We start from the raw sequence: 21,830 nt of genomic DNA, 5'->3' as shown, positions 1-21,830 counted from the left end.
ACTCCAGTGAGATTGCATGAAATCATGTCACCTCTCAAATATATACACTATAAAAAAGGCCCGTTCATGAAAAGATCCAAAATATTAATATTTGAGTGTATTTTAGCAGATCTTCCTTCTTAAATATAATCTGCCAAGTATACGGTATTGATAAAATTGGTTTATATTCCCTACACAAACTTAAGGGAATTAGGAAAAAAGGACATTTGGAAATTTTAAAAGTATGCTATATAGGGTACTGTAGGTAGCCCAAAATTTTAAATAAAACTAAGGCTAACCCACAAATATGAGAGGTAATTAGCAACTTAGGGAACGAATCAAAAGAAATAGAAGACATAGTCCGTGACCTGCAGGAACTTAGCGAGATAGTCTGTGACCTAAGATATGCACAAAACAAACAGGTAAAAGCAGTTTGCCAAACAATATACCCTCTTATCATAATTTATTTAAGAACTATTTAAATAAAGAGTTAAAAGACATCCAAGAAATATAACTAATGAAAATAAATAACCTTTACAGAATTATACTAAATGAAAATGTCACAATACAAACTATCACTATCTATCTCAATAAAAGAAATAAAAGAAAAACTAAGCCAGGAAAAAATAGGCTTTTAGCTTTGTACCTAAATAGAGAAGCTCGGGCAATCCACATAAAGGACTTCTTTGACATTCTCCTGATAAAAGCAGTTAAAAACCTTACAGAGTTGTCTATAAGAACAAACAATTAAAAACAACCTAAAAGTTTAACATTGTAGGAACATCCAAAATTACGGTACATAAACAGAATGAATACAGTCATGTAATTAAGAAAACAAAGTCTGATTCTAGAATTTTTAAAAAAGAACAAAAAGTTGGTTATTCACAACTAATAAAAATTATACATTTGGTCAAGAACTAAAAAGTCAATTGCAAAAATGAGAATAGCTGTGTTAAGGTGATAGATTATGGGTGATTCTCTTAAATATTTTAGTTTCTTTAACATTGTTGTCAATATGCAAATTTTTTAAAAAGAACCACCCTTGATAGGGGTTGTTGTACTGATTTCCTTGCCATAATTTGGCTGCATTCAATCTGTCCTTTTCATAAGGACTAAGAGTAACTAGTCCCTAATGACTCAAACTTTCCTTTTTGCTGCTAAATAATGGTCCCATTTCCCCCCTCCCCCACCTCCACACCCTCTACCCCATCCTTCCACCCTCCCCGATTAGTAACATTCACATTTCACCCATTCCTAGCGTACTGACCCAACTCATTCTTTCATTTTTAGCAGTCCTTCTCTCAGAGCACCTTCTAAGCTCACAAATGCACGCCTTAGGAAGTGGTAATGACTACAGACTCATGAACTAGCTAAGTCACAAAGAGACAAGTCTGTGTCTGTTTGTATGAGATTGCTGGAGCAGTGTCTATTGGCATCCATATTAGGAAGAAAACTTATTTTTCATAAAATTCAGACCTAATGAATTTGTGAAAAGAATTAATTCCTAAACTGTCATTTGGCTTTCTGATACATATTTGAATAACCAAATCTTTTACACATCTAGCAACAGAAGAATTTTAAAACATTTTAAAATAAAGCTATATTTAACATCAGGCCTAAAAGAGCAACCATGAAATCTCTCTCCTAATAACATATACAGTACTTATCTCCCTAACGAAAAACTGATTATGACCTAATCAACTTTTTAGATGTAATATCTACCTGGAATCACACAAATTATATGCATCACTTACTTCCGTTTTTTTGCTTTAACAGGCTCATCTTCATTAATTTCTTCCATTAATTCTTGCTCTTCCTTAACTGTAAGACAATTTAATCAAACATAGTCTTTATAAAAATAAGCAAGCAATTCTCATATTAATAAGCCATGAATCCCACAGCTAATCACTATCAAAATACTTGCTTCCACAGGATTAAAAAAGGCTGCAATTTCATAGTTCACTTACTTGCATTCATAGAGAACTGCCACTTTTGGATGGACAGCATTGTTGGGGTCGGGTGTCCTGGTAAAAACATTTCAAATACTGTTACGAATAGCTGTACATACACACTTCAGAATCTTTTCTTTCAAAAAATTACTGCTTATATAAAATATCTAACTCTCAATATTCACTTTTATAAAGCATTAATTTCATTCTTTATTCCCCTACCTGCCTTCCCCCTTTTACATCAACATTTTTTTTTTTTTTTTTTTTGACAGGCAGAGTGGACAGTGAGAGAGAGAAACAGAGAGAAAGGTCTTCCTTTGCCGTTGGTTCACCCTCCAATGGCCGCCGCGGACAGCGCGCTGCGGCCGGCGCACCGCTCTGATCCGATGGCAGGAGCCAGGTGCTTTTCCTGGTCTCCCATGGGGTGCAGGGCCCAAGCACCTGGGCCATCCTCCACTGCACTCCCTGGCCACAGCAGAGGGCTGGCCTGGAAGAGGGGCAACCGGGACAGAATCCGGCGCCCCGACCGGGACTAGAACCCAGTGTGCCGGCGCCGCTAGGCGGAGGATTAGCCTAGTGAGCCGCGGCGCCGGCCCTACATCAACATTTTCAAATCATTTTGAAGTGGTTCTTGTCCAAACCTTAAACTTGGAAATACACAAAACTTTCTTGATTTAGGATTTATAGATTCTTTTAATGATGCATGCTAATGTGTTGATCAAATAAATCAAAGATTTTAAAACAGACTCACAAAAGACAAAAGCAAATCACATTTTCTTGGCAATAATCAGTAATATGGTTCTAAAATATTAATGTCATAATTACAAAATGACTACTAATGGGGGGATGGGTGCCTAGAGCCTTCAGCACCATACAAGCAAAGTTGTAATGATTTAGAAATTACATACACGCAAAAAAATGTCAGTATCATTTCCAGGGGTCTTCAGACAATTCATAGGAAATGCACATTATCTTTTTGTTTTGTTTTTGACAGGCAGAGCTAGATAGTGAAAGAGAAAGACAGAGAGAAAGGTCTTCCTTCCATTGGTTCACCCCCCAAATGGCCGCTATGGCCGGCGCGCTGCACCGATCTGCAGCCAGGAGCCAGGTGCTTCCTCCTGGTCTCCCACGCGGGTGCAGGGCCCAAGCACTTGGGCCATCCTCCACTGCCTTCCTAGGCCACAGCAGAAAGCTGGACTGGAAGAGGGGCAACCGGGACAGAATCCGGCGCTCCAACTGGGACTAGAACCCGGGGTGCCGGCACCAAGGCGGAGGATTAGCCAAGTGAGCTGCGGCGCCGGCCTCACAATATCTTTTAATTCCAGTTTTCCACAAACTCTGTGAAGCTACCTTGTACAATCCATAATTTCTCAGTCACGATAAATGAAATGTATTAAGATTTGTTTCATTAGAACTATGAAATGACTAATCAATCAGGCTTTCATAATACATGGGGCAGGAACCCCAGATCAATCCCTTCAATACAAGGGCAAATTTTGAATGAGAAATACAGAACAAAAATTATATTCAAATATTTGCACTCAATATGCTATAATATTATTTGAACATGAAGCACATAAAAAACAACCTCTCAAAACTTAAGTGTGTCTATATTCTTACAAGTAAGGCTTATCTAGTTCAAAAGACTAAGCTTTCATATCTTTTTTTTAAAACTTTCATATTTTTACAAAGTATTGATAAATACTAAAAAAGCACTCTGTACATATATATGCTTTGATTATTTCAGAAAATATGGTTAGCCATCAAAGTAGCTGATAGGCTCACTGAGGAGCATTTCAATAGTATTAATAACTAGCTAACAGCAACAATACAAACATCCTGAACTGATAAAATGTTGATAAAGGCAGTAAGTTAAAAATGTACATGTACTTGATAGAAAACAATCTTATCCAAATTCTCTACAGTTTTTATATTTCTATTACTGCACTCAATCCAGAATACCACTCTATTTTTAAAAAGTTTTTTAAAAAGTATCTGTTCCTCATACATTCTATCAAAATATTAAAACAATGTTGAAATTAGAGAGTGGATTCCTAACTTAGAACTTACTTAATTTCTTCATGTCTTCCATTCCTTTTTTATGAGGAGGCTCCTGAATAATTTTGTCAACATCTGCCCTTCCAATCAGATCATCAGGTCGGTCCCACATAGAAAGACGAGTGGTGGGATTATAAAAGAAGACACGCTCATCACCCGTCCAAACAACACACCTAGAAATTGATTCAAAATATAATTTTATATGTTACAGAATTTATTTTTTAGGGAACTTTTTTATTGTCAACCTGTCAAAAGGGAGGAGAGCAAGGCAGTCAGGAAGGACAAGTTATTACTAACAGTTATTCAATTTAACAGCAGCTCAAATATACTAATTGAGAAAACCAGAAAACACCAATTTGTGATCAGTCTAGAATGCTAAGGAACTTGATGTAGAGTACTGAATTTTAAAGTATCACAATCAATGAGTTTTAAGTCACCAAATAATAAAACTAAAGAACAGGGGCTGGCACTGTGGTGTAGCAGGTAAAGCTACTGTCTGAAGTGCCGGCATCCTGTATGGGCACCAGAGTTCAAGTCCCGGCTCCTCCACTTCCAATCTAGCTCTCTGTTATGGCCTGGGAAAGCAGAAGATGGCAAGTCCCTGGACTCCCACAACTGCATGGTAGACCTGGAGGAACTGCCCGGCTCCTGTCTTCAGATCAACCCAGCTCTAACTGTTGTGGCCACTTAGGGAGTGAACCAATGGGCTGAACCTGTCTCTCTCTCTCACCCTCTGTAACTCTGCCCCTCAAATAAATAAAATAAATCTTAGGAAAGAAAAAAAAAAATCAAACACACTTTAAATATAAAGCCATAGATAGACTGAAAGATACACCATACAAACAGGAAGCATAAAAGGTTGTTTTTAATAATCAAACAGATTTCAAGAAAAACAGAGTTAACAGAGAACAAACAGGCTCATTTAAGTATGATAAGAGGAACAATTCTTCAGGATGATGCAACAGCTATAAAATGTGTATGAGTATATTAACAGAGCTTCAAAACAATCTAATTAGAATGGACCAAATTAGGGGTAGCTGCTTGTCCTAGCAGATAAGCCACTGGTTATGAGGTCTATATCCTATATTAGGTGGGTTCAAGTCTTACTTCAGCTCCCAATTCTAGCGTCCTGCATTCTGAGAGGCAAAAACAGCTCAAGTACTTGGGTATCTCCAGGGACACCTGAACAGCCCTATTTTGTTTTTTTTTTATTTTTTTTTTTTATTTTTTTTGACAGGCGGAGTGGACAGTGAGAGAGAGAGACAGAGAGAAAGCTCTTCCTTTTGCCGTTGGTTCACCCTCCAATGGCCGCCGCTGCCAGCATGCTGCGGCCGGCGCACCGCGCTGATCCGAAGCCACGAGCCAGGTGCTTCTCCTGGTCTCCCATTCGGGTGCAGGGCCCAAGGACTTGGGCCATCCTCCACTGCACTCACGGGCCACAGCAGAGAGCTGGCCTGGAAGAGGGGCAACCGGGACAGAATCTGGTGCCCCGACCGGGACTAGAACCCGGTGTGCCAGCGCCGCAAAGCGGAGGATTAGCCTACTGAGCCACGGCGCCGGCCAGCCCTGACTATTTTAAGTATTTGGAGATGTGAACCAGCAGATGAATTATCTGTCTGTGCATCTCAAATAATTAAACAAAGCAATTAAAGAGAGAAACAATTTTACAATTATGGTAGGCTAATACCACTCTCAGCAACTCAAGGAGGAACCATACCCAAAACAGAGAATACTAAAATCAAACATATGCTAGCAAAAAACCAAGTCTAAATGAACTTAAAAGTATCAACACCATACGAAGTGAATTCTCTGACTTCAGGGAATTAAATCAATAACAAGATATTTAGAAAAATCTCAAATAATTGGAAATAAAACATGAATCAAACACAAAATCAAGAAGTAAATTTTAGGTGCTGGTGTTGTAGCTTAATGGGTTAAGCTGCCAACTGTGATGCCAGTATCCCATACAGGCACAAGTTCACGTTCCGTCTCCTGGTAACTCCACTTCTGACCCAGCTCCACATAAAGCACCTGGAAAAGCAGAAGATGCACCAAGTACTTGGGTCCCTGCCACCCATGTGGAAGGCCCAGAAGAAGCTGGTTGCTCCTAGCTTCCGCCTGCACCAATCCTGGCTGTTGAGGCCATCTGGGTACTGAACCAGTGTTGGAAGATCTCTCTCACACGAGTGCGCTCTCACTCTTTGTCTTTCCATCTCTCTAACTCTGTCAAATAAATAAATACAATTTTTTGGGGGGGGCTGGTGTTGTGGTGGAGTGGGTAAAGCCGCCATCCGCAGTGCCAGCATCCCATATGGGCAGAGGTTTGAGTCCTGGCTACTCCACTTCTGATCCAGCTCTTTGCCATGGCCTGGGAAAGCAAAAGAAGATGGCCCAAGTCCTTGGGCCCCTGCATTTGCACGGGAGACCTGCAAGAAACTCCTGTCTCTGGCAGCCACCTGGGGAGTGAACCAGTGGATAGAAGACTTCTCCTCTACGCCCCTGTCTCTCTGTAGCCCTTTCAATTAAATAAATAAATATCTTTTTTTTAAATGTACATTTTCTATAATCTTTACTATGTACCCTTATATGAAATTAAGAAATTCACCAACAAATTTCTTGAAAAACATAATAAAACTGAAACAAAAAATAAAAAGTCTAGGGCCAGTGCTGTGGCACAGCAGGTGAAGCCATTGCCTGCAGTGCCGGCACCCCATGTGGGAGCCAGTTTGAGTCCTCATGAGAATAGATGCAAAATCATGCAACACAAAAAGATACCATTGCACATGTTCATTTTCAAAATGCAAAGCCATTTTAACACAACAAAATCAATGTAATTCACCATATTAAAAGGATAAAAAATTTCAGATTTATGATTAAAAAACACTAGCAAACAAAGCAGAGAAAGCTTCTTCAAACCGATAAAAGAGGTCTATGACAAAGCTACAGCTAATGTTGTATCTGATGGTAAAGACTGAATTGTCTCCCAATGACATCAGGAAAAGGCAAGGATGTCTGCTTCTACCTCTCTTATTTAGCATTACACTAAAGACCCAAGCAATGAACAGAGGAAAAAATAATAAAAGGTATAGAAGATCATAAAAGAAGTAAAAGTGTCCCTATCTGCAGATGATGACTGCATTACATCTAGGGAAATTAAATCCAGGGAAATTTATAGATGTACTATAGTAAGTAAATTCAAGCAAAATTCTACAATAGAAATATACTATACAAAAATCAACTCTATTTTTATACACTAATAACCATAAATTTGAAAAGGAAATTTCAAAAAATATCTAAATTGCATTAGTACCAAGCAACATAATATCCAGGACTAAATATGATTTCTCTCAAGAATTCTGAGCTGTAGAGTTTGACATATGAAGCTAAAAACCTAAATAAACAAAAAGATAGGGGCCAGCACTGCGGTGCAGCGGGTTAAAGCCCTGGCTGCTCCACTTCCCATCCAGCTCTCTGCTGTGGCCTGGGAAAGCAGAAGATGGCCCAAGTCTTTGGGACCCTGCACTCGTGTGGGAGACCCGGAAGAAGGTCCTGGCTCCTGGCTACAGACTGGTGCAGCTCCGGCCGTCACGGCCAATTGAGGAGTGACCCAGTCAATGGAAGACCTCTCTACCTCTCTCTCTCCCTTTCCCCTCTCTCTGCCTTTCCTCTCTCTCTGCCTTTCCTCTGTGTAACTCTTTCAAATAAATAAATCTGTAAAAAATATATATAAAAATAAAGATAAATCACGCTCATGAATTGACAAAGAATATTAGAAATATCTATTCTAATTTTCTATAGATTCAATGCAATCTCGAAGTACCAATGGGCTGCATATATGTACAAGCATGCATGTAACCAGCAAAGAGAGAAACTGTGAAAACATTTCAGAATTATCAGAGAATCCTGGACACAAATCTGCCCCACACTAATAAAGTGCATGATGAAGTAAGTGTTCAGGGGTGAAGTGTAATGATGTTCACAACTTCTAATGCATCAAAGATTGATAGATGCTGGAGGAATGCATAAATGAAAAAGCAAACATGGCAAAATAATATCTGTAGAATCCAGGCAGTCAAACCATCTTTACTGCAGAAATTCTTAAAATGTTCCTCTGGTTTCAAAATCTGCGTAACAAAATACTAGGAGTAAAATATCATGGAAACCTCAAAAAAAAAAAAAAAAGTACGAAAGAGAAAAAGAAAACCTGTGTCACTCTCAGCAAACACAAAAATCCACAGTCAAAGACAAATTTTGCTAAGTTACGACACAAATAAAGCATGGTAATCACAGCCAGTACAACGCACATTAGTACAGGACTGTAAAATAATTGAAGCTATTTAACCATGTATCACAATCTGAATAGTAAGTGGGAAAAATTACCATTAGCCTGTAATTTTAAAAAATTACAATTCTCAAAACCAAAAACTAAAGTTTATTAATCCCAAGGAGTAAGTGAACACATACCAAATTTTAAGATAAATGCTAAAGGAGATAGACAAACTATTAACAAATACTGAAATTCCTAAAAGAGATTTAACTACAGTAGAAACACATATGGACATCAGCTTTTCAAATTATGATACTCTGAGCAGAACGGAAGACAGTGCTCACTCCCAGATCTGATTCAGCGGTTGGGACATCAACAATACGATAATGTAAGGCAGAACACAAAAACTAAAGAAAAAATTGCAAGGAAAAAGTAAGATGCTTACAGGGAGAGCAGACTTGACATACACAGAAAAAAAAGATCAGGAGACTAACCACACAAATTCTAAAACAAAGTTTCACTAATCTAAGGAGAGTTCTTGTATGAAGCCTAAGAAGATCTAAACTGCGGGAGTTTAGAGTGGAGTTGTTTATATTTTATTTTATTTTATTTTATTTTATTTTATTTTATTCCTTTATTTTTTGACAGGCAGAGTGGACAGTGAGAGTGAGAGAGAGAGAGAGAGAGAGAGAGACAGAGAGAAAGGTCTTCCTTTTGCGGTTGGTTCACCCTCCAATGGCCGCCACGGCTGGCGCGTTGTGGCCGGCACACCACGCTGATCTGAAGGCAGGAGCCAGGTGTTTCTCCTGGTCTCCCATGGGGTGCAGGGCCCAAGGACTTGGGCCATCCTCCACTGCCTTCCCGGGCCACAGCAGAGAGCTTTCCTGGAAGAGGGGCAACCAGGAAAGAATCCAGCACCCTGACCGGGACTAGAACCCAGTGTGCCGGCTCCACAGGCAGAGGATTAGCCCATTGAGCTGCAGCGCCGACTGAGTTGTTTATTTTGTACGGTACTTGGAGAAACCACAACTGGGGAGCAGATTCTCTAATACAGACTATTTTAATTTTAGTCACTTTGACTTTGGAAATAGCTCAATAGTTTCTATAGTTATTTTTTTTTAAAAAAACATTGTTAACTATTTATTTTTATAAATTACAGAGGAAGAAGGACAGAGACAAAGAGGTGGAGAGACCCTCCATCCAATGGCTCACTTTCCACATGTCTGCAATACCAGGGCTGGGCCAGGCCAAATCCAGTAGCCCAGAACTCCATCCATGTCTCCTACACGGGTAGCAGGAGAACAAGCACTTGAATCATCATTTGCTGTGCTTCCTTGTATGAATTTTTCTAGCAGGAAGCTGGACTGGAAATAGAATAGGCACACTACAGCCTGCATTATGACATGGGACAAGATGTAGGCATCCCAGGTGGCACTTGAACCTGCTGACAGTAACTGTCCCCATAATCATGTTTTGAAGTCAGCCTGTGTATCAACTCATTCAAACAACTATACAGAAAACAATTACTGGGACCAGACTGTGGCATAGCGGGTAAAGCCGCCACCTGCAGTGCCAGCATCCCACATGGGCGCTAGTTCGATTTCCGGCTGCTCCACTTCCCATCCAGCTCTCTGCTATAGCCTGGGAAAGCAGCAGAAGATGGCCCAACTCCTTGGGTCCCTGCACCCACGTGGGAGGCATGGAAGAAGCTCCTGGCTCCTGGGTTTGGATCTGCACAGCTCTGGCCGTTGCGGCCAATTTGGGATAGAAGACCAGTGGATAGAAGACCTCTCTGCTCCTTCTCTCTCTATGTAACTCTGGCTTTAAATAAATCTTTTTAAAAAAAAAAAAGCAATTATTTGGGAATTGGAGTTATAGTGTGGTGGCATAAGAAACTGCCTATGACAGTCACATACTGATTTTATCAGAGTGCCATTTTAAGTCCTGGCTACTCTGCTTCTGAACCAGTTCCCTACTTTCAATGTGCCTGGGAAAGCAGATGCGCCACGTGCTAGGGCCCCTGCCACCTATGTGGAAGATCAAGTTCCAAACCCCTGGCTTTGGCTCACACCATTCTCAGCTGCTGTGGTCATTTTGGAGAATGAACCAGTAAATGGAAGAGAGATTTTTCTCTCTTTCTTTCTCCTTTAAATAAATAAATCTTAAAGCAAGTATTAAAATAAAATAGATGATGCAACTTTAAATGTGTGTATCCTCCATCTGTGTCTTTCAAAGAAGTTTAAAAATAATGATTAATTCAGTAGCAACATTCTCCCAAATCCGACACTGTAACCTATAAATGTCACTTCTTACAAAAAAGACATCGGGTTCCTTGGGAAAATGGCTGAATCTAGGTCTGACACAGGAAATACCTAAGAAAAATAGAATATATTGTCATAATAGAAAGCAAACAATCTATAAAATATAGAACTGCAACCAAAAGGGGCCAGCACTGTGCCATAGTAGGTTGAACCTCCACCTTTGTCGCCAGCATCCTCTATGGGCACCCATTTGTGTACCGCTGCTTCTCCTCGGATCCAGCTGTCTGCTTACAGCCTGGGAAAGCAGGGGAAGACGGCCCAAGTCCTTGGGCCCCTGCACCTGCATGGGAGACCTGGAAGAAGCTCCTGGCTTCAGATAGGCATAGCTCTGGCTATTGTAGCCATCTGGGGAGTGAACCAGCAGATGGAAGACCTCTCTCTCTGCCTCTGCATCTCTGTAACTCTGCCTTTCAAATAAATAAATAAATCTTAAAAAGAGTAATTGTGCCGGCGCCGTGGCTCACTAGGCTAATCCTCCGCCTTGCGGCACCGGCACACCAGGTTCTAGTCCCGGTCGGGGCGCTGGATTCTGTCCCGGTTGCCCCTCTTCCAGGAAAGCTCTCTGCTGTGGCCAGGGAGTGCAGTGGAGGATGGCCCAAGTCCTTGGGCCCTGCACCCCATGGGAGACCAGGATAAGTACCTGGCTCCTGCCATCGGATCAGCACGGTGCGCCGGCCACAGCGGCCATTGGAGGTGAACCAACAGCAAAAGGAAGACCTTTCTCTCTGTCTCTCTCTCTCACTGTCCACTCTGCCTGTCAAAAAAAAAAAAAAAAAAAAAAGAGTAATTGCAACAGAAACATAAAGTGTCAAACTTATGGATTATTAATACTCAAACCAACTTATTATTCTAAAAACTGATAAATCCTTCCTTCCTATACAATCCATACCCCTAATTAACCAATGTAGATAGATGAGATGTTATTTCTCTGTAAGTATTCCAAGGGTCTACACTGTGGCACAGCAGGTAAAGCCGACACCTGCAACACCTCTTGTTCGAGTCACTTCTGATCCAACTCCCTGATAATGTGCCTGGGAAAGCAGCAGCAGATGTCCCAAGTGCTTGGGCACCAGCACCCACATGGGAGACCCGGAAGAAGATCCTGGCTTCTGATCTGCTCAAGCTCTGGCCTCTGTGATCATTTGGGGAGGGATTCAGCAGATGGAAGACTTCACTTTCCATTTCTCTATATAACTCTGCCTTTCAAATAAAGTTAAATAAATTAAAAAAAAAAAAAAAAGCAAACACAAATAGCATTCCACTTAAATGAAAAGATATTAACAGAAATATATTACGACCTTCAATTTTTGATGCTTTAATGGATCTAGGCTGATGTCTACCTTTTCCTATTTAAAATTTTTTATTTATTTTCATCTTGTATTTGAAAGAGAGACATATAGAAAGAGACAGAGACACAGATTTTCCATCTAAAGGCTCACTCCTCATTGCCTGCAATGGTGAGACCTTGCCAGGCAAAAAAAGCCAGCAGCCTAGAAGGTAATCCAGGTCTCTCTCGTGGGTGGCAGGGACTCAACCATTTGAGCCATCACTGCTGCCTCCCAGCAGGCAGTGGAACAGGAAGCTGGAATATGAAGAGAAGCCAGTTCTCAAACCTAGGCACTTTGCTATAGGATGCAAGCATCCCCACCTGGCATCTTACCTGCTAGACCAAATGCCTGTCCTCCCCTGCTCCTAATAATTAATTCTTGCAGGGAGCTGTCCTACATGGTAGGATGTCTGAAAGGATCCCTCTCATCTACCCACTACATGTTATTGAACACCCTCCAAGCTGTGATAACCAAAAATGTCTCCAGACATTGCCAAGTGTCTACTGGAGTTAGAAGGGCAAAATTACTCCTGGTCTAAAAAAACCATTGATCTAGGCAATCGTCATCATCAATGGCTGTTGACATCCCCCCCCCCACCCCACACACAGCAACTAGATGCATCCTGAGGGAACTACTTTTGCCAAGATCAAACCTAAATCTGATTACACCTCTAGATCTACTTCCTAGTGTGTAAGAAATTCAAGAATGGAGAGAACCTTATTAAAGAGTACCATTGGGATACAATAACAAAACCCCACCATCTTCCACTGCTCTCCCAGGCCACAGCAGAGAGCCGGATCAGAAGTGGAGCAGCCGGGACTTTAACCGGTGCCCATATGATATGCCAGCAATGCAGGCGGCAGCTTTACCTACTGCACCACAGTGCCAGCCCCTATTTTATTTATTTGAAAAGCAGAGTCACAGAGAGAGGGAGAGACACAGAGAGATCTTCCAGCTTTATCCACTCTACTACAATGCTGGTACAAGACATATCCAAATTTTGAACAATAAAGCCATTAATGAAAGGGACCACAAAGGAAGATACTTATTAATAATAGAATTTTAGTTATCAACACCCCAAATACAATCAGAACCAAATATCCAGTAGAACAAACCTCAACATATGAGAATATTTTTTTAGAAGTATTTCTTTTCGGGGCCAGCACTGCAGGAGCTGGTTCCAGTCCTGGCTGCTCCACTTCCAATCCAGCTCCCTGCTAATATGTCAGGAAAAGCAGCTGAAGATGGTGCAAGTGCTTGGGCCCCTACACCTGTGTGGGAGATCCTGAGGAAGTTCCTGGCTCCTGGCTTTGGTCTGGCCCAGTTCCAGCCACTGTGGCCATTTGGAAGACCTCTTTGTCTCTCTATAGCTCTACCTTTCAAATAAATAAATAAATCTTCTTTTTTAAAGGCATTTCATTTCTTTCTACAAGAAAAACCATGTAACAATAAACGATGACTTGGAAAAAAAACTTTATTAATTAATCTATGTACATACCATGGAGTACCAGGAATAGGAGTAGTAGCTACTGGTTTTGCCTTCTGGGCAGCCTTTTCTTCTTCAGTCATCTCCTCTTCTTTGGGCTCCTAGGGGAAATGGTATTATTCCCATTTAATTAAGAACACAAACATGATTTCACAAAAATAAGTACCACTGCAAAACACCTCAAACTGCAACCAACACAGGATCTCCAGTTAGAATGAGGAAGGAGACCCTACACTGGGATTTCTACAAAGTTTCAACTCCTTGCCACCCCCACAAAGAGCTGAATTCTACCACAGCAGAAATCAGTAGCAGCAGTGGTAGTGGCGGATCTTACTTAAAGACTCTTAAACATGGCCGGCGCCATGGCTCACTTGGCTGGTCCCCTGCCTGCAGTGCCGGCACCCCGGGTTCTAGTCCTGGTTGGGGTGCCGGGTACTAGTCCTGGTTGTTCCTCTTCCAGTCCAGCTCTCTGCTGTGGCCCGGGAGGGCAGTGGAAGATGGCCCAGATGCTTGGGGCCCAGCACCCACATGGGAGACCGGGAGGAAGCACCTGGCTCCTGGCTTCGGATTGGTGCAGCGCCAGCCATGGCGGCCATTGGGGGAGTAAACCACCGGAAGGAAGACCTTTCTCTCTGTCTCTCTCTCAGTATATAACTCTCTGTCTCTCTAACTCTGCCTGTTAAAAAATAAATAAATAAATAAAAGACTCTTAAATATGTGCTTAGTAAAAACAAAGAACCACAGTACAGATAATTAGAGGCACTCTCCTCCTTTAAGGTTCTTTCTTATTTCCACTAACTTATTGAAACACGCAATATCACTGGGCCCCAAGTGAACAATGGAAACTCCAAAAGGCAGAAATCTTTCAATGTTATAAAGGGATCGCTCCACAAAAGGAAATAACAGAACAGAGGATTAATAAAATATATCCAACATCCCCCCCAAAAACGAAGCTGCACATATGACCTTAACATGTCTTGGGCTAAGCTCTGGTCTAAGACCCTTTTTTTGTATATGCCTCAGTTTAGTTTTAGAAGTAATTTAACAAAATGCTCAAAGAAAGACTGAATTACAAACTAAAACCCTAAAATTACAGAGAGCAAATTTGTAATTATTTTTAAATATATCAAACAGATACTCAATTATAGGTAAACTTTACCAAAGAATTATTCTTGGCTCCCAGGTTTAACAGATTGTGGCCTTTTACCTCCTTTATCTCTTTTATAGGCTCTTCCTTAGGATCCTCCTCCTCTGTCTCCATGGGCAGAGGTTCTTCAGAGGGTTCTTTAATTGGCTCTTTAATCTTCTCTTCCAATTTTTCTATTAAAAAGTAGACAGTGTCACTTAAAGGTTTTGACAATTTTTTAAAGAACAGAGAAGAAGAAGTTAAGATATTCTATTTCTAGTTATTAAACACAAAGATAAAATGTCATTCCTTGTAATACTGATTTGAATATAATGTAATGCTGAACTTCAACTTCAAACAACTTACTAAACCAATCAGGAAAACTATCTTTGGAGGAGACATAGCATCTTTCAGGTCATTCATACTTCATTTGTAGTAATCATTCATTTCGATGAAAAGAAAATTATGATTTTTGGGTACAGAAGTAAGGGCCTGTGACAGAAACTTTTACCTTCACAACACACAATCCTTCCTAACTACTGTTATCAATCTCAGTAAGGACAGCAATAGTTACACAATAATTATGCAATTTTTGACAAGAGCAAATACAAAAAGCAGGTATGTATGTGTATCTTAATTGCTCCACACAGAAAACAATAACAAATGTATAAGTAGAAGAACTGATTTTTCAAATAAATAAATAACAACTTAATAGCAGTAAATACTCCCATAATATGATTAGAAAACCCCTCAAACACGCTGCAAAGAAGTAAACTCAGAATTTCAGAAAGAATTCTACTTATCATAGTTCATCCTATGTCCCAAATCATTAAACGCCTACCTTTTTCCTTTAGTTCTTGAGGTTTTTCCCAGGTTGACTCTAATGTTCTGTTGTTATAATAGTATGTTTTCCCATCTGCTGTTTTATACTCAGTCCACTCAGAAACCGCTGTTGCTCCAGCTAAGGTAGCAGGTGAAGCTGCAATAGCAACTTGAGGATGTATCATGGGTACAATAGGAGGGGCCATTCCTGGCAATACACCTACAAAAGAATAATGAAAAATTAGACTCAAGTACTTAATTGCAATATAAAACAAAACTCTAAAATAAGAGCTAAATCTTATTACATATTAATAAATGAATGAACGGAACAAAAAATCATGTAAAAAGGGATTTTTGGTATTATTTCATTCTACTGCCCTGCTTTGTTTTAGTTCTAATGCCTAAATTCAATTAGATACAGAAATTCAATCCAATAAATACCTGAATAGTCAAAAATTTGGGTCTCCCCTATGATGAAGCCTTAACAATAAATGATAAAAATTATACTCTATTTATGAGCATAAATATATTTTTATAATCTCTCAAATTCTCATGAATTCACAACAAATATATTTACTGAGTATATTGCCTAAGGCAAAGTTATCTTGTATTCCTAATATACCTAACAGGATATGAAAAATTCTTCAATTTAAAATAAATGGGTTTATCAAATCTAAATGATTAAAGTCAACTACCACTGTGAGCTCTGTCAATTTATTCTTTTCCTAAGCAAAGCTGCTTCCAGTTTTTAAACGACAAGCCAAGATTAATGTATTTTACAACACAGCCAAGTAAGCTGATACTATATAAATATTAAAACAAGGATACATGAATCAAAACTGAAAAGAAACCTTGAAATCCTAAACTAGAATTTAACTTTTGAGTTGTTACTTTACTTCAGTAACTTTAAAATGTAAATATATTCTATACACATAAATATTCACACACATATACTCACTAGCATGCAAGCATAATCACATCACTTTACACATGGAAATGATTTTTTTATATTTAACTTAAAAACACATCAAAAATAAAATTAAATGTTATGAATATGAGAATGAAGTTGTTTACACTTATTACATAAATTAAGATATAAAGTGATCTGACCTTATTTGCTTTTGTGAACCAAAGAGGCTAATACTACAGGCAATTGGGAAAATTAAGTGTTGGCCAAATATGACAACTGTATATATACTGCTCATTAAAAAGAAAAATATAAAAAAATCCACTCACTTGGGCAAAAAAATAAATAAAAGGATAAACAACAACATTCACTACCATGCCAACTTACAGACAAAACAAACTAAGATGGTTTTAAAAATTACCGGTCTTGGTGGTAGCGACTGTCTTTACATACGGGCAGCTGACTATTTGCATCATTGCTACACCTGTAAAATGGATAAGCAAGCATACGTTGGAAAGCTGCCATTGTATGTCAGCTACCACTGGGATTCAGGGCAATAATTTACCACTACAATTTAGAATGCGACTTCTAATGTAAAAGACCAAGAATGGAGTAAAATTCTGTATGTGTGACATTTTGCGGGAAGTGATGTCAAATCCAACAATACTAACTGAATTATATCAATAATTACCTACCATCTCTGTTAACATTTGAAGGAGTCTCAGTGCTTTAAGTTCAACAAAAGAAAAGTCCCCTTCATTACATACATGTAACAAATTCTCATGTGGTCTTTTACCCACAGGACATCAAACCATGCTGCTATTGCTCAGATACCAGTGAAAGGCAGACACAGCATGATGCTAACAAAACACTTTTTCTACGCTACTGCTAAGGTGAACCTGCATGCAGGAGCTGAGAGGCATGGAGCACAACCAGAAGTAGAAGAGCAATATGATAGGATAAATGGGTGGGAGGGGTAGGAAGAAAAGCAGGTTATGAAATGGATCCAGATGTCCCACCACAAATAATATTTTAAGCAAGAAAAAGGCAAAGATGAAGGAGAGTAGCATCTAACTAACAACAAAATACCCACATTGACGGCCTCTGTTCCATGGAATCCCATGGACTCAGAACACTGTAGAGGCAGGCTAAAACATTAAGGAACACCCAATCTCTGTTATATTGTTAGTGATAATATGGGCTGATGGCTACAGAAACTTCTATCATTTAAGCTGTCTAAAGAAGTATATTAAAGAATTACGTACAGTTCTTAGAAGAATGAAGACTCATCATGTTGCATTATAATGGAGATAAATAAGGGAAGAAAAGCAAAAGCTGGAAAACTAAGACTGATTAACTGAGGAAATTCAAAATTGAAAGTGTTTTAAATTTTCTGTTTTAAAGGAACAGGCTGAAGAAATATAAAGGGAAAACAACTTTTATTTTTTTATTTGTTCAGCTGAAAACACTAAACTCAGTTTGGTATCCAGAAGTTAAAAATAACAATAAACTACTTTTCCCACTGAATGTAAGGAAAAGAAATTTCTCCTAGAGACTAAAAATAAAATCAACCCTCCAGGATTTGTACCAATGTAACTATGCCCACGCACACGCACACACACACACACACACAAATGCTTTTCATTTTGAAAAGATGTTTTAATTTCTTAAGTACTGTTCTATATAAGAATATTAAAGCCGGGGCAGAGTAGGGTAATCCTCCACCTGTAGCACCGGCATCCCATATGAGCGCCAGTTCTAGCCCCAGCTGCTCCACCCAGATCCAGCTCTCTACTGTGGCCTGGGAGAGCAGCAGAGGATGGCTGAAGTCCTTGGGCCCCTGCACCCACATGGGAGACCCGGAAGAAGCACCTGGCTCCTGGCTTCCTATTGGCACAGCTCTGGCCATTGCAGCCATTTGGGGAGTGAACAAACGGACAGAGGACCTTTCTCTCTGTCTCTCCCTCTCACTGCCTATAGCACTACCTCTCAAGTAAATAAAAAGCTAAACTTTCCATTAATCCATAAACTAAAATAAAAACACTGGATCTTAAAAGCATGCTAAGTAAGGTTATATGTACAGTTTTCTTGCCCCTAATGTTGAAATCAAGCAATGAAAAATTCCATTTGTACAGCATGCAATAAAGTTAAATTAATATAAATACTGCCACCTGCAGGACTATCAAAGCTATTAATCTAGCACTGGAAATTCAGTTCCTAGAATATATAAATTTTACACTCAAAGACTACTCTCCAAATCATTCTCCAATAAATGATTCCAACTATACAACTTAAAGAGAAGAAAACTAAATCTATCCACTTACACTTCACTGCTACCATTAAAAATCAACTGAATCAGCACAAAATGCTCTTACTGCCAACATACAGACCAAGGCAAAAGGTCACATACATTTCTTCATGCTAAGAAAGATAAATGTAAAGTTTTTTCCTCGAGGTAGTAGATGTGTACCATGAATACGGAATAATCACACATCATTTTAATCCCTCTCTCTTGTTTTAAAGGGGAACATTTGTTCAATTTTCCTACAATTCTGCCCTCAAATTATACTGCTAATAAATTAGAAAATCCCATTTAGCATTTTGGATAATTCTGGCATCACTGACATTAAGTTTCTCAAATTTCATTCATCTCTAAGACTTTTGTGATAAAAACAGAAATCCTATAATCCTAATCTGATTTCCTAACCTCTTAATCCCTGTATTTTACCGCATTCTTTGATTCCTTCCTTTCATCTTGTTTGATTATCCATTCTTTAATCATCCTCAGTAAAGCCAAAGAATGCTATTTCAAATAGAACTTAGGGCTCCAAGATACATGACAAATCCTCTCACTACAGAGTGGAAATAATGAGGAAAAAACAGAGACAGATCTCAATGTATATAAAAGCAAAAGATTTTGGGAAGAGAAAAATATGTCTTAGATGTCTTTTATGTTTACTGAAACTTAACATTGTTAAGTTGAATTAAAATGGAAAATAAATGTCTCATACACAAACAATATTAATATTACTTTCTATAAGATACTAATTCCCACTCTAAAGAATCTTGGTATGGTAGATAACACGTTCCAAACTATCTAATTCACGTTCTCTATCAACCTACGAGGGGCTGGCAATGTCGTTCAGCGGGTTAAAGCCCTGGCCTGCAGCGCCAACATCCCATATGGGTGCCGGTTTGAGTCCTAGCTGCTCCATTTCCTATCAAGCTCTCTGCCATGGCCTGGGAAATCAGTAGAAGATGGCACAGACCCTTAGACCCCTGCACCCACGTGGGAGACTTAGAAGAAGCTCCTGGCTCCTGGCTTCAGATCAGCTCAGGTCTGGCCGTTGCGGTTATTTGGGGAGTGAACCAGCGAATGGAAAACCTCTCTCTGGCTCTACCTACTCTGTAACTCTGTCTTTCAAATAAACAAACTAAATCTTTAAAAAAAAATCAACCTATGAAATGTTACTAGTGGCTGCCATGTATTAAATGCCTTTCACTTCTAAACTTCACAGGGAATTCATTTTGGTGACACAAATAGTCACTACCATTCCTCCTAAATTTTTTTTTTTTTTTTTTTTTGACAGGCAGAGTTAGACAGAGAGAGAGACAGAGAAAGGTCTTCCTTTTCCGTTGGCTCACCCTCCCACCAAATGGCTGCTACGGCCGGTGTGTCGTGGCCGGCACGCTGCACTGATCTGAAGCCAGGAACCAGGTACTTCCTCCTGGTCTCCCATTCGGGTGCAGGGCCCAAGCACTTGGGCCATCCTCCACTGCCTTCCTGGGTCACAGCAGAGCTGGACTGGAAGAGGAGCAACTGGGACAGAATCCAGTACCCCACTGGGACTAGAACCCGGGGTGCCGGCGCCACAGGCGGAGGATTAGCCTAATGAGCCGCAGCGCCAGCCTCCCTCCTAAATTTTTGATCAATGGAGCAAGGGTCAAGGGAAACCATAACATCAAAATGCAATTATAAGGATGGGTATTTGTGACCTTGTGGTTAAAACACCCACATCCCTTATCTAAGTGCCTAGGGGCTGGATTCAACACTTGCCTCCCCCTCCTCACTCCAACGTCCTGTTAATGCAAATCCTGGAGGCAGGCTGATGGCTCTGGGATTTTATTAGCCACTTTGGGGGAGACTATCTTGGATAGAGTTCCCAGTTCCCAGTTTTGGCCTTCGCCTGGTCCTGGATGCAGCAGGTAATTGAATGAACCAACAGATTAAAGTTCTCTGTTCTGTCTTATTTTCAAAAAATATAACATATATAAAAAAAAGGAGCTGTATCTTGTAGGGATTTTAATGTGACATTTCTACAGAAAGGAATTTTGCTACTCTGTACTCTTCACTCATTGGTCTAATAAGAATCTCTAAAGCAAAATAAATGTACTTTCGGATGAGCATCTTTCAAAATATGTCAATAGCATTATTGTGCTACCTCTCAAGTCTTCTCTACAAAATTAACAACCCCAGTTTCTTTAAATCACTTGAAAACTAAGATCTGGTCTTAATACTGTCCTTAATCTTAACACAGACCAAAACTGAAAGGTTAGGACAAAATATTGAGCTATTTTTCATCTACCATTTAGTTTCCAACAAAACCACATCCAGAACAAAGAATTCAGTGGCTTGTCTAAAATTCGATTTAGAAAAGGGATAATCCCTAGTAAGAGAAAATGCATTGTTTTCTTATTTTGAAATGTTTCTTAAACAGTACACACTGGGCATTGAATTATCTAACACTATTTCAGTAATGTACCAAAGGTTTTTCTATCAAATCAAAAACAAAAAACAATAATTCTTGAAAATTTTGGTTTCTTGGCAATGCACAGTATCAGAACATGTCCTTCCCAAAGTAGTCACAAAGAAAAAGACAGCTAGAGCAATAGTGTTAATTAAGATGTGTACGAATCTTAGAAATAGCTATTATCACAACCCTCATCTTACATAGGAGCTAGAACAATAAAACAGTGGCAATAAAAATGGGAGGAATGTGAAACAGAGAGAAGCCTAGGTTCTATCCATCCTTGCTACACACTAGCCCTGTGTGAACATGAATTCATTATGATATCAATGTTTGCAAGTATACCATAAGGAGAAGGGACCACAGATCAAGGATTAAACAAATCTGGTAACACCAACTGCATTCAAATTAGAATGCCCAACACTATTACTGTTTAATCAATAAGGGAAAAAATCCTACCCCACAACCTTTTCTGTCTTTAACCTTAGTAATTTCACATTAGATAATAAAACACATGAAATTGCCACAACAATTTAAGCTTTCAAGTAATGCAAGTTATATTTTACTTCATGAATGTTACAAGGGTATCTAGGTATAGCTGTTTTACAGTAATTTTTCATTTTTTTTACAGTTAAGTGACTACATTTTCTTCCCAGCCTAACAGTTTCTAGAACCTAGGAATCTGGTTCTGGAGGACACAATATCAAATCCCAAAACTATCACTACTTATGTGACCTTGGGCAGATAATGTAACCTGTCTGTGTACCTACCTCATAAAATGGTTGTGAAAATTATAGAAGTTTTTAGAACAGTGCATTGTAGATAAATCATTCAACTGT

At 39.4% G+C, this 21,830-nt stretch overlaps 1 protein-coding gene across 33 annotated transcripts in view; it reads right to left on the bottom strand.

Annotated features, from left to right (window-relative positions):
* TCERG1 (transcription elongation regulator 1) overlaps window positions 1-21,830 on the bottom strand; it is a 66,171-nt gene that overhangs the window by 27,666 nt on the left and 16,675 nt on the right. For 9 of the 33 annotated variants that reach the window (XR_016236333.1, XR_016236332.1, XR_016236329.1 and 6 more), the window contains 8 exons: window positions 16,665-16,727; window positions 15,356-15,556; window positions 14,548-14,708; window positions 13,401-13,489; window positions 3,999-4,159; window positions 1,947-2,003; window positions 1,734-1,800; window positions 626-676 (listed from right to left, as the gene is read on the bottom strand). Coding sequence is in view for 14 of the 33 variants with exons in the window: in XM_051843469.3 (XP_051699429.2) it covers window positions 626-676; window positions 1,734-1,800; window positions 1,947-2,003; window positions 3,999-4,159; window positions 13,401-13,489; window positions 14,548-14,708; window positions 15,356-15,556; window positions 16,665-16,727 (850 nt within the window). In the remaining 19 variants the exon portion in view is untranslated. The remainder of the gene's footprint in view (window positions 1-625; window positions 677-1,733; window positions 1,801-1,946; window positions 2,004-3,998; window positions 4,160-13,400; window positions 13,490-14,547; window positions 14,709-15,355; window positions 15,557-16,664; window positions 16,728-21,830) is intronic. The other 24 variants (XR_016236339.1, XR_016236338.1, XR_016236328.1 and 21 more) reach the window with 7 other exon arrangements.

This window comes from Oryctolagus cuniculus, chromosome 6, assembly GCF_051225735.1.
Source record: "Oryctolagus cuniculus isolate XC-2025 breed Fujian yellow rabbit chromosome 6, ASM5122573v1, whole genome shotgun sequence".
Taxonomy (NCBI): domain Eukaryota; kingdom Metazoa; phylum Chordata; class Mammalia; order Lagomorpha; family Leporidae; genus Oryctolagus; species Oryctolagus cuniculus.
This window is presented reverse-complemented; position numbering and strand designations above follow the sequence as displayed.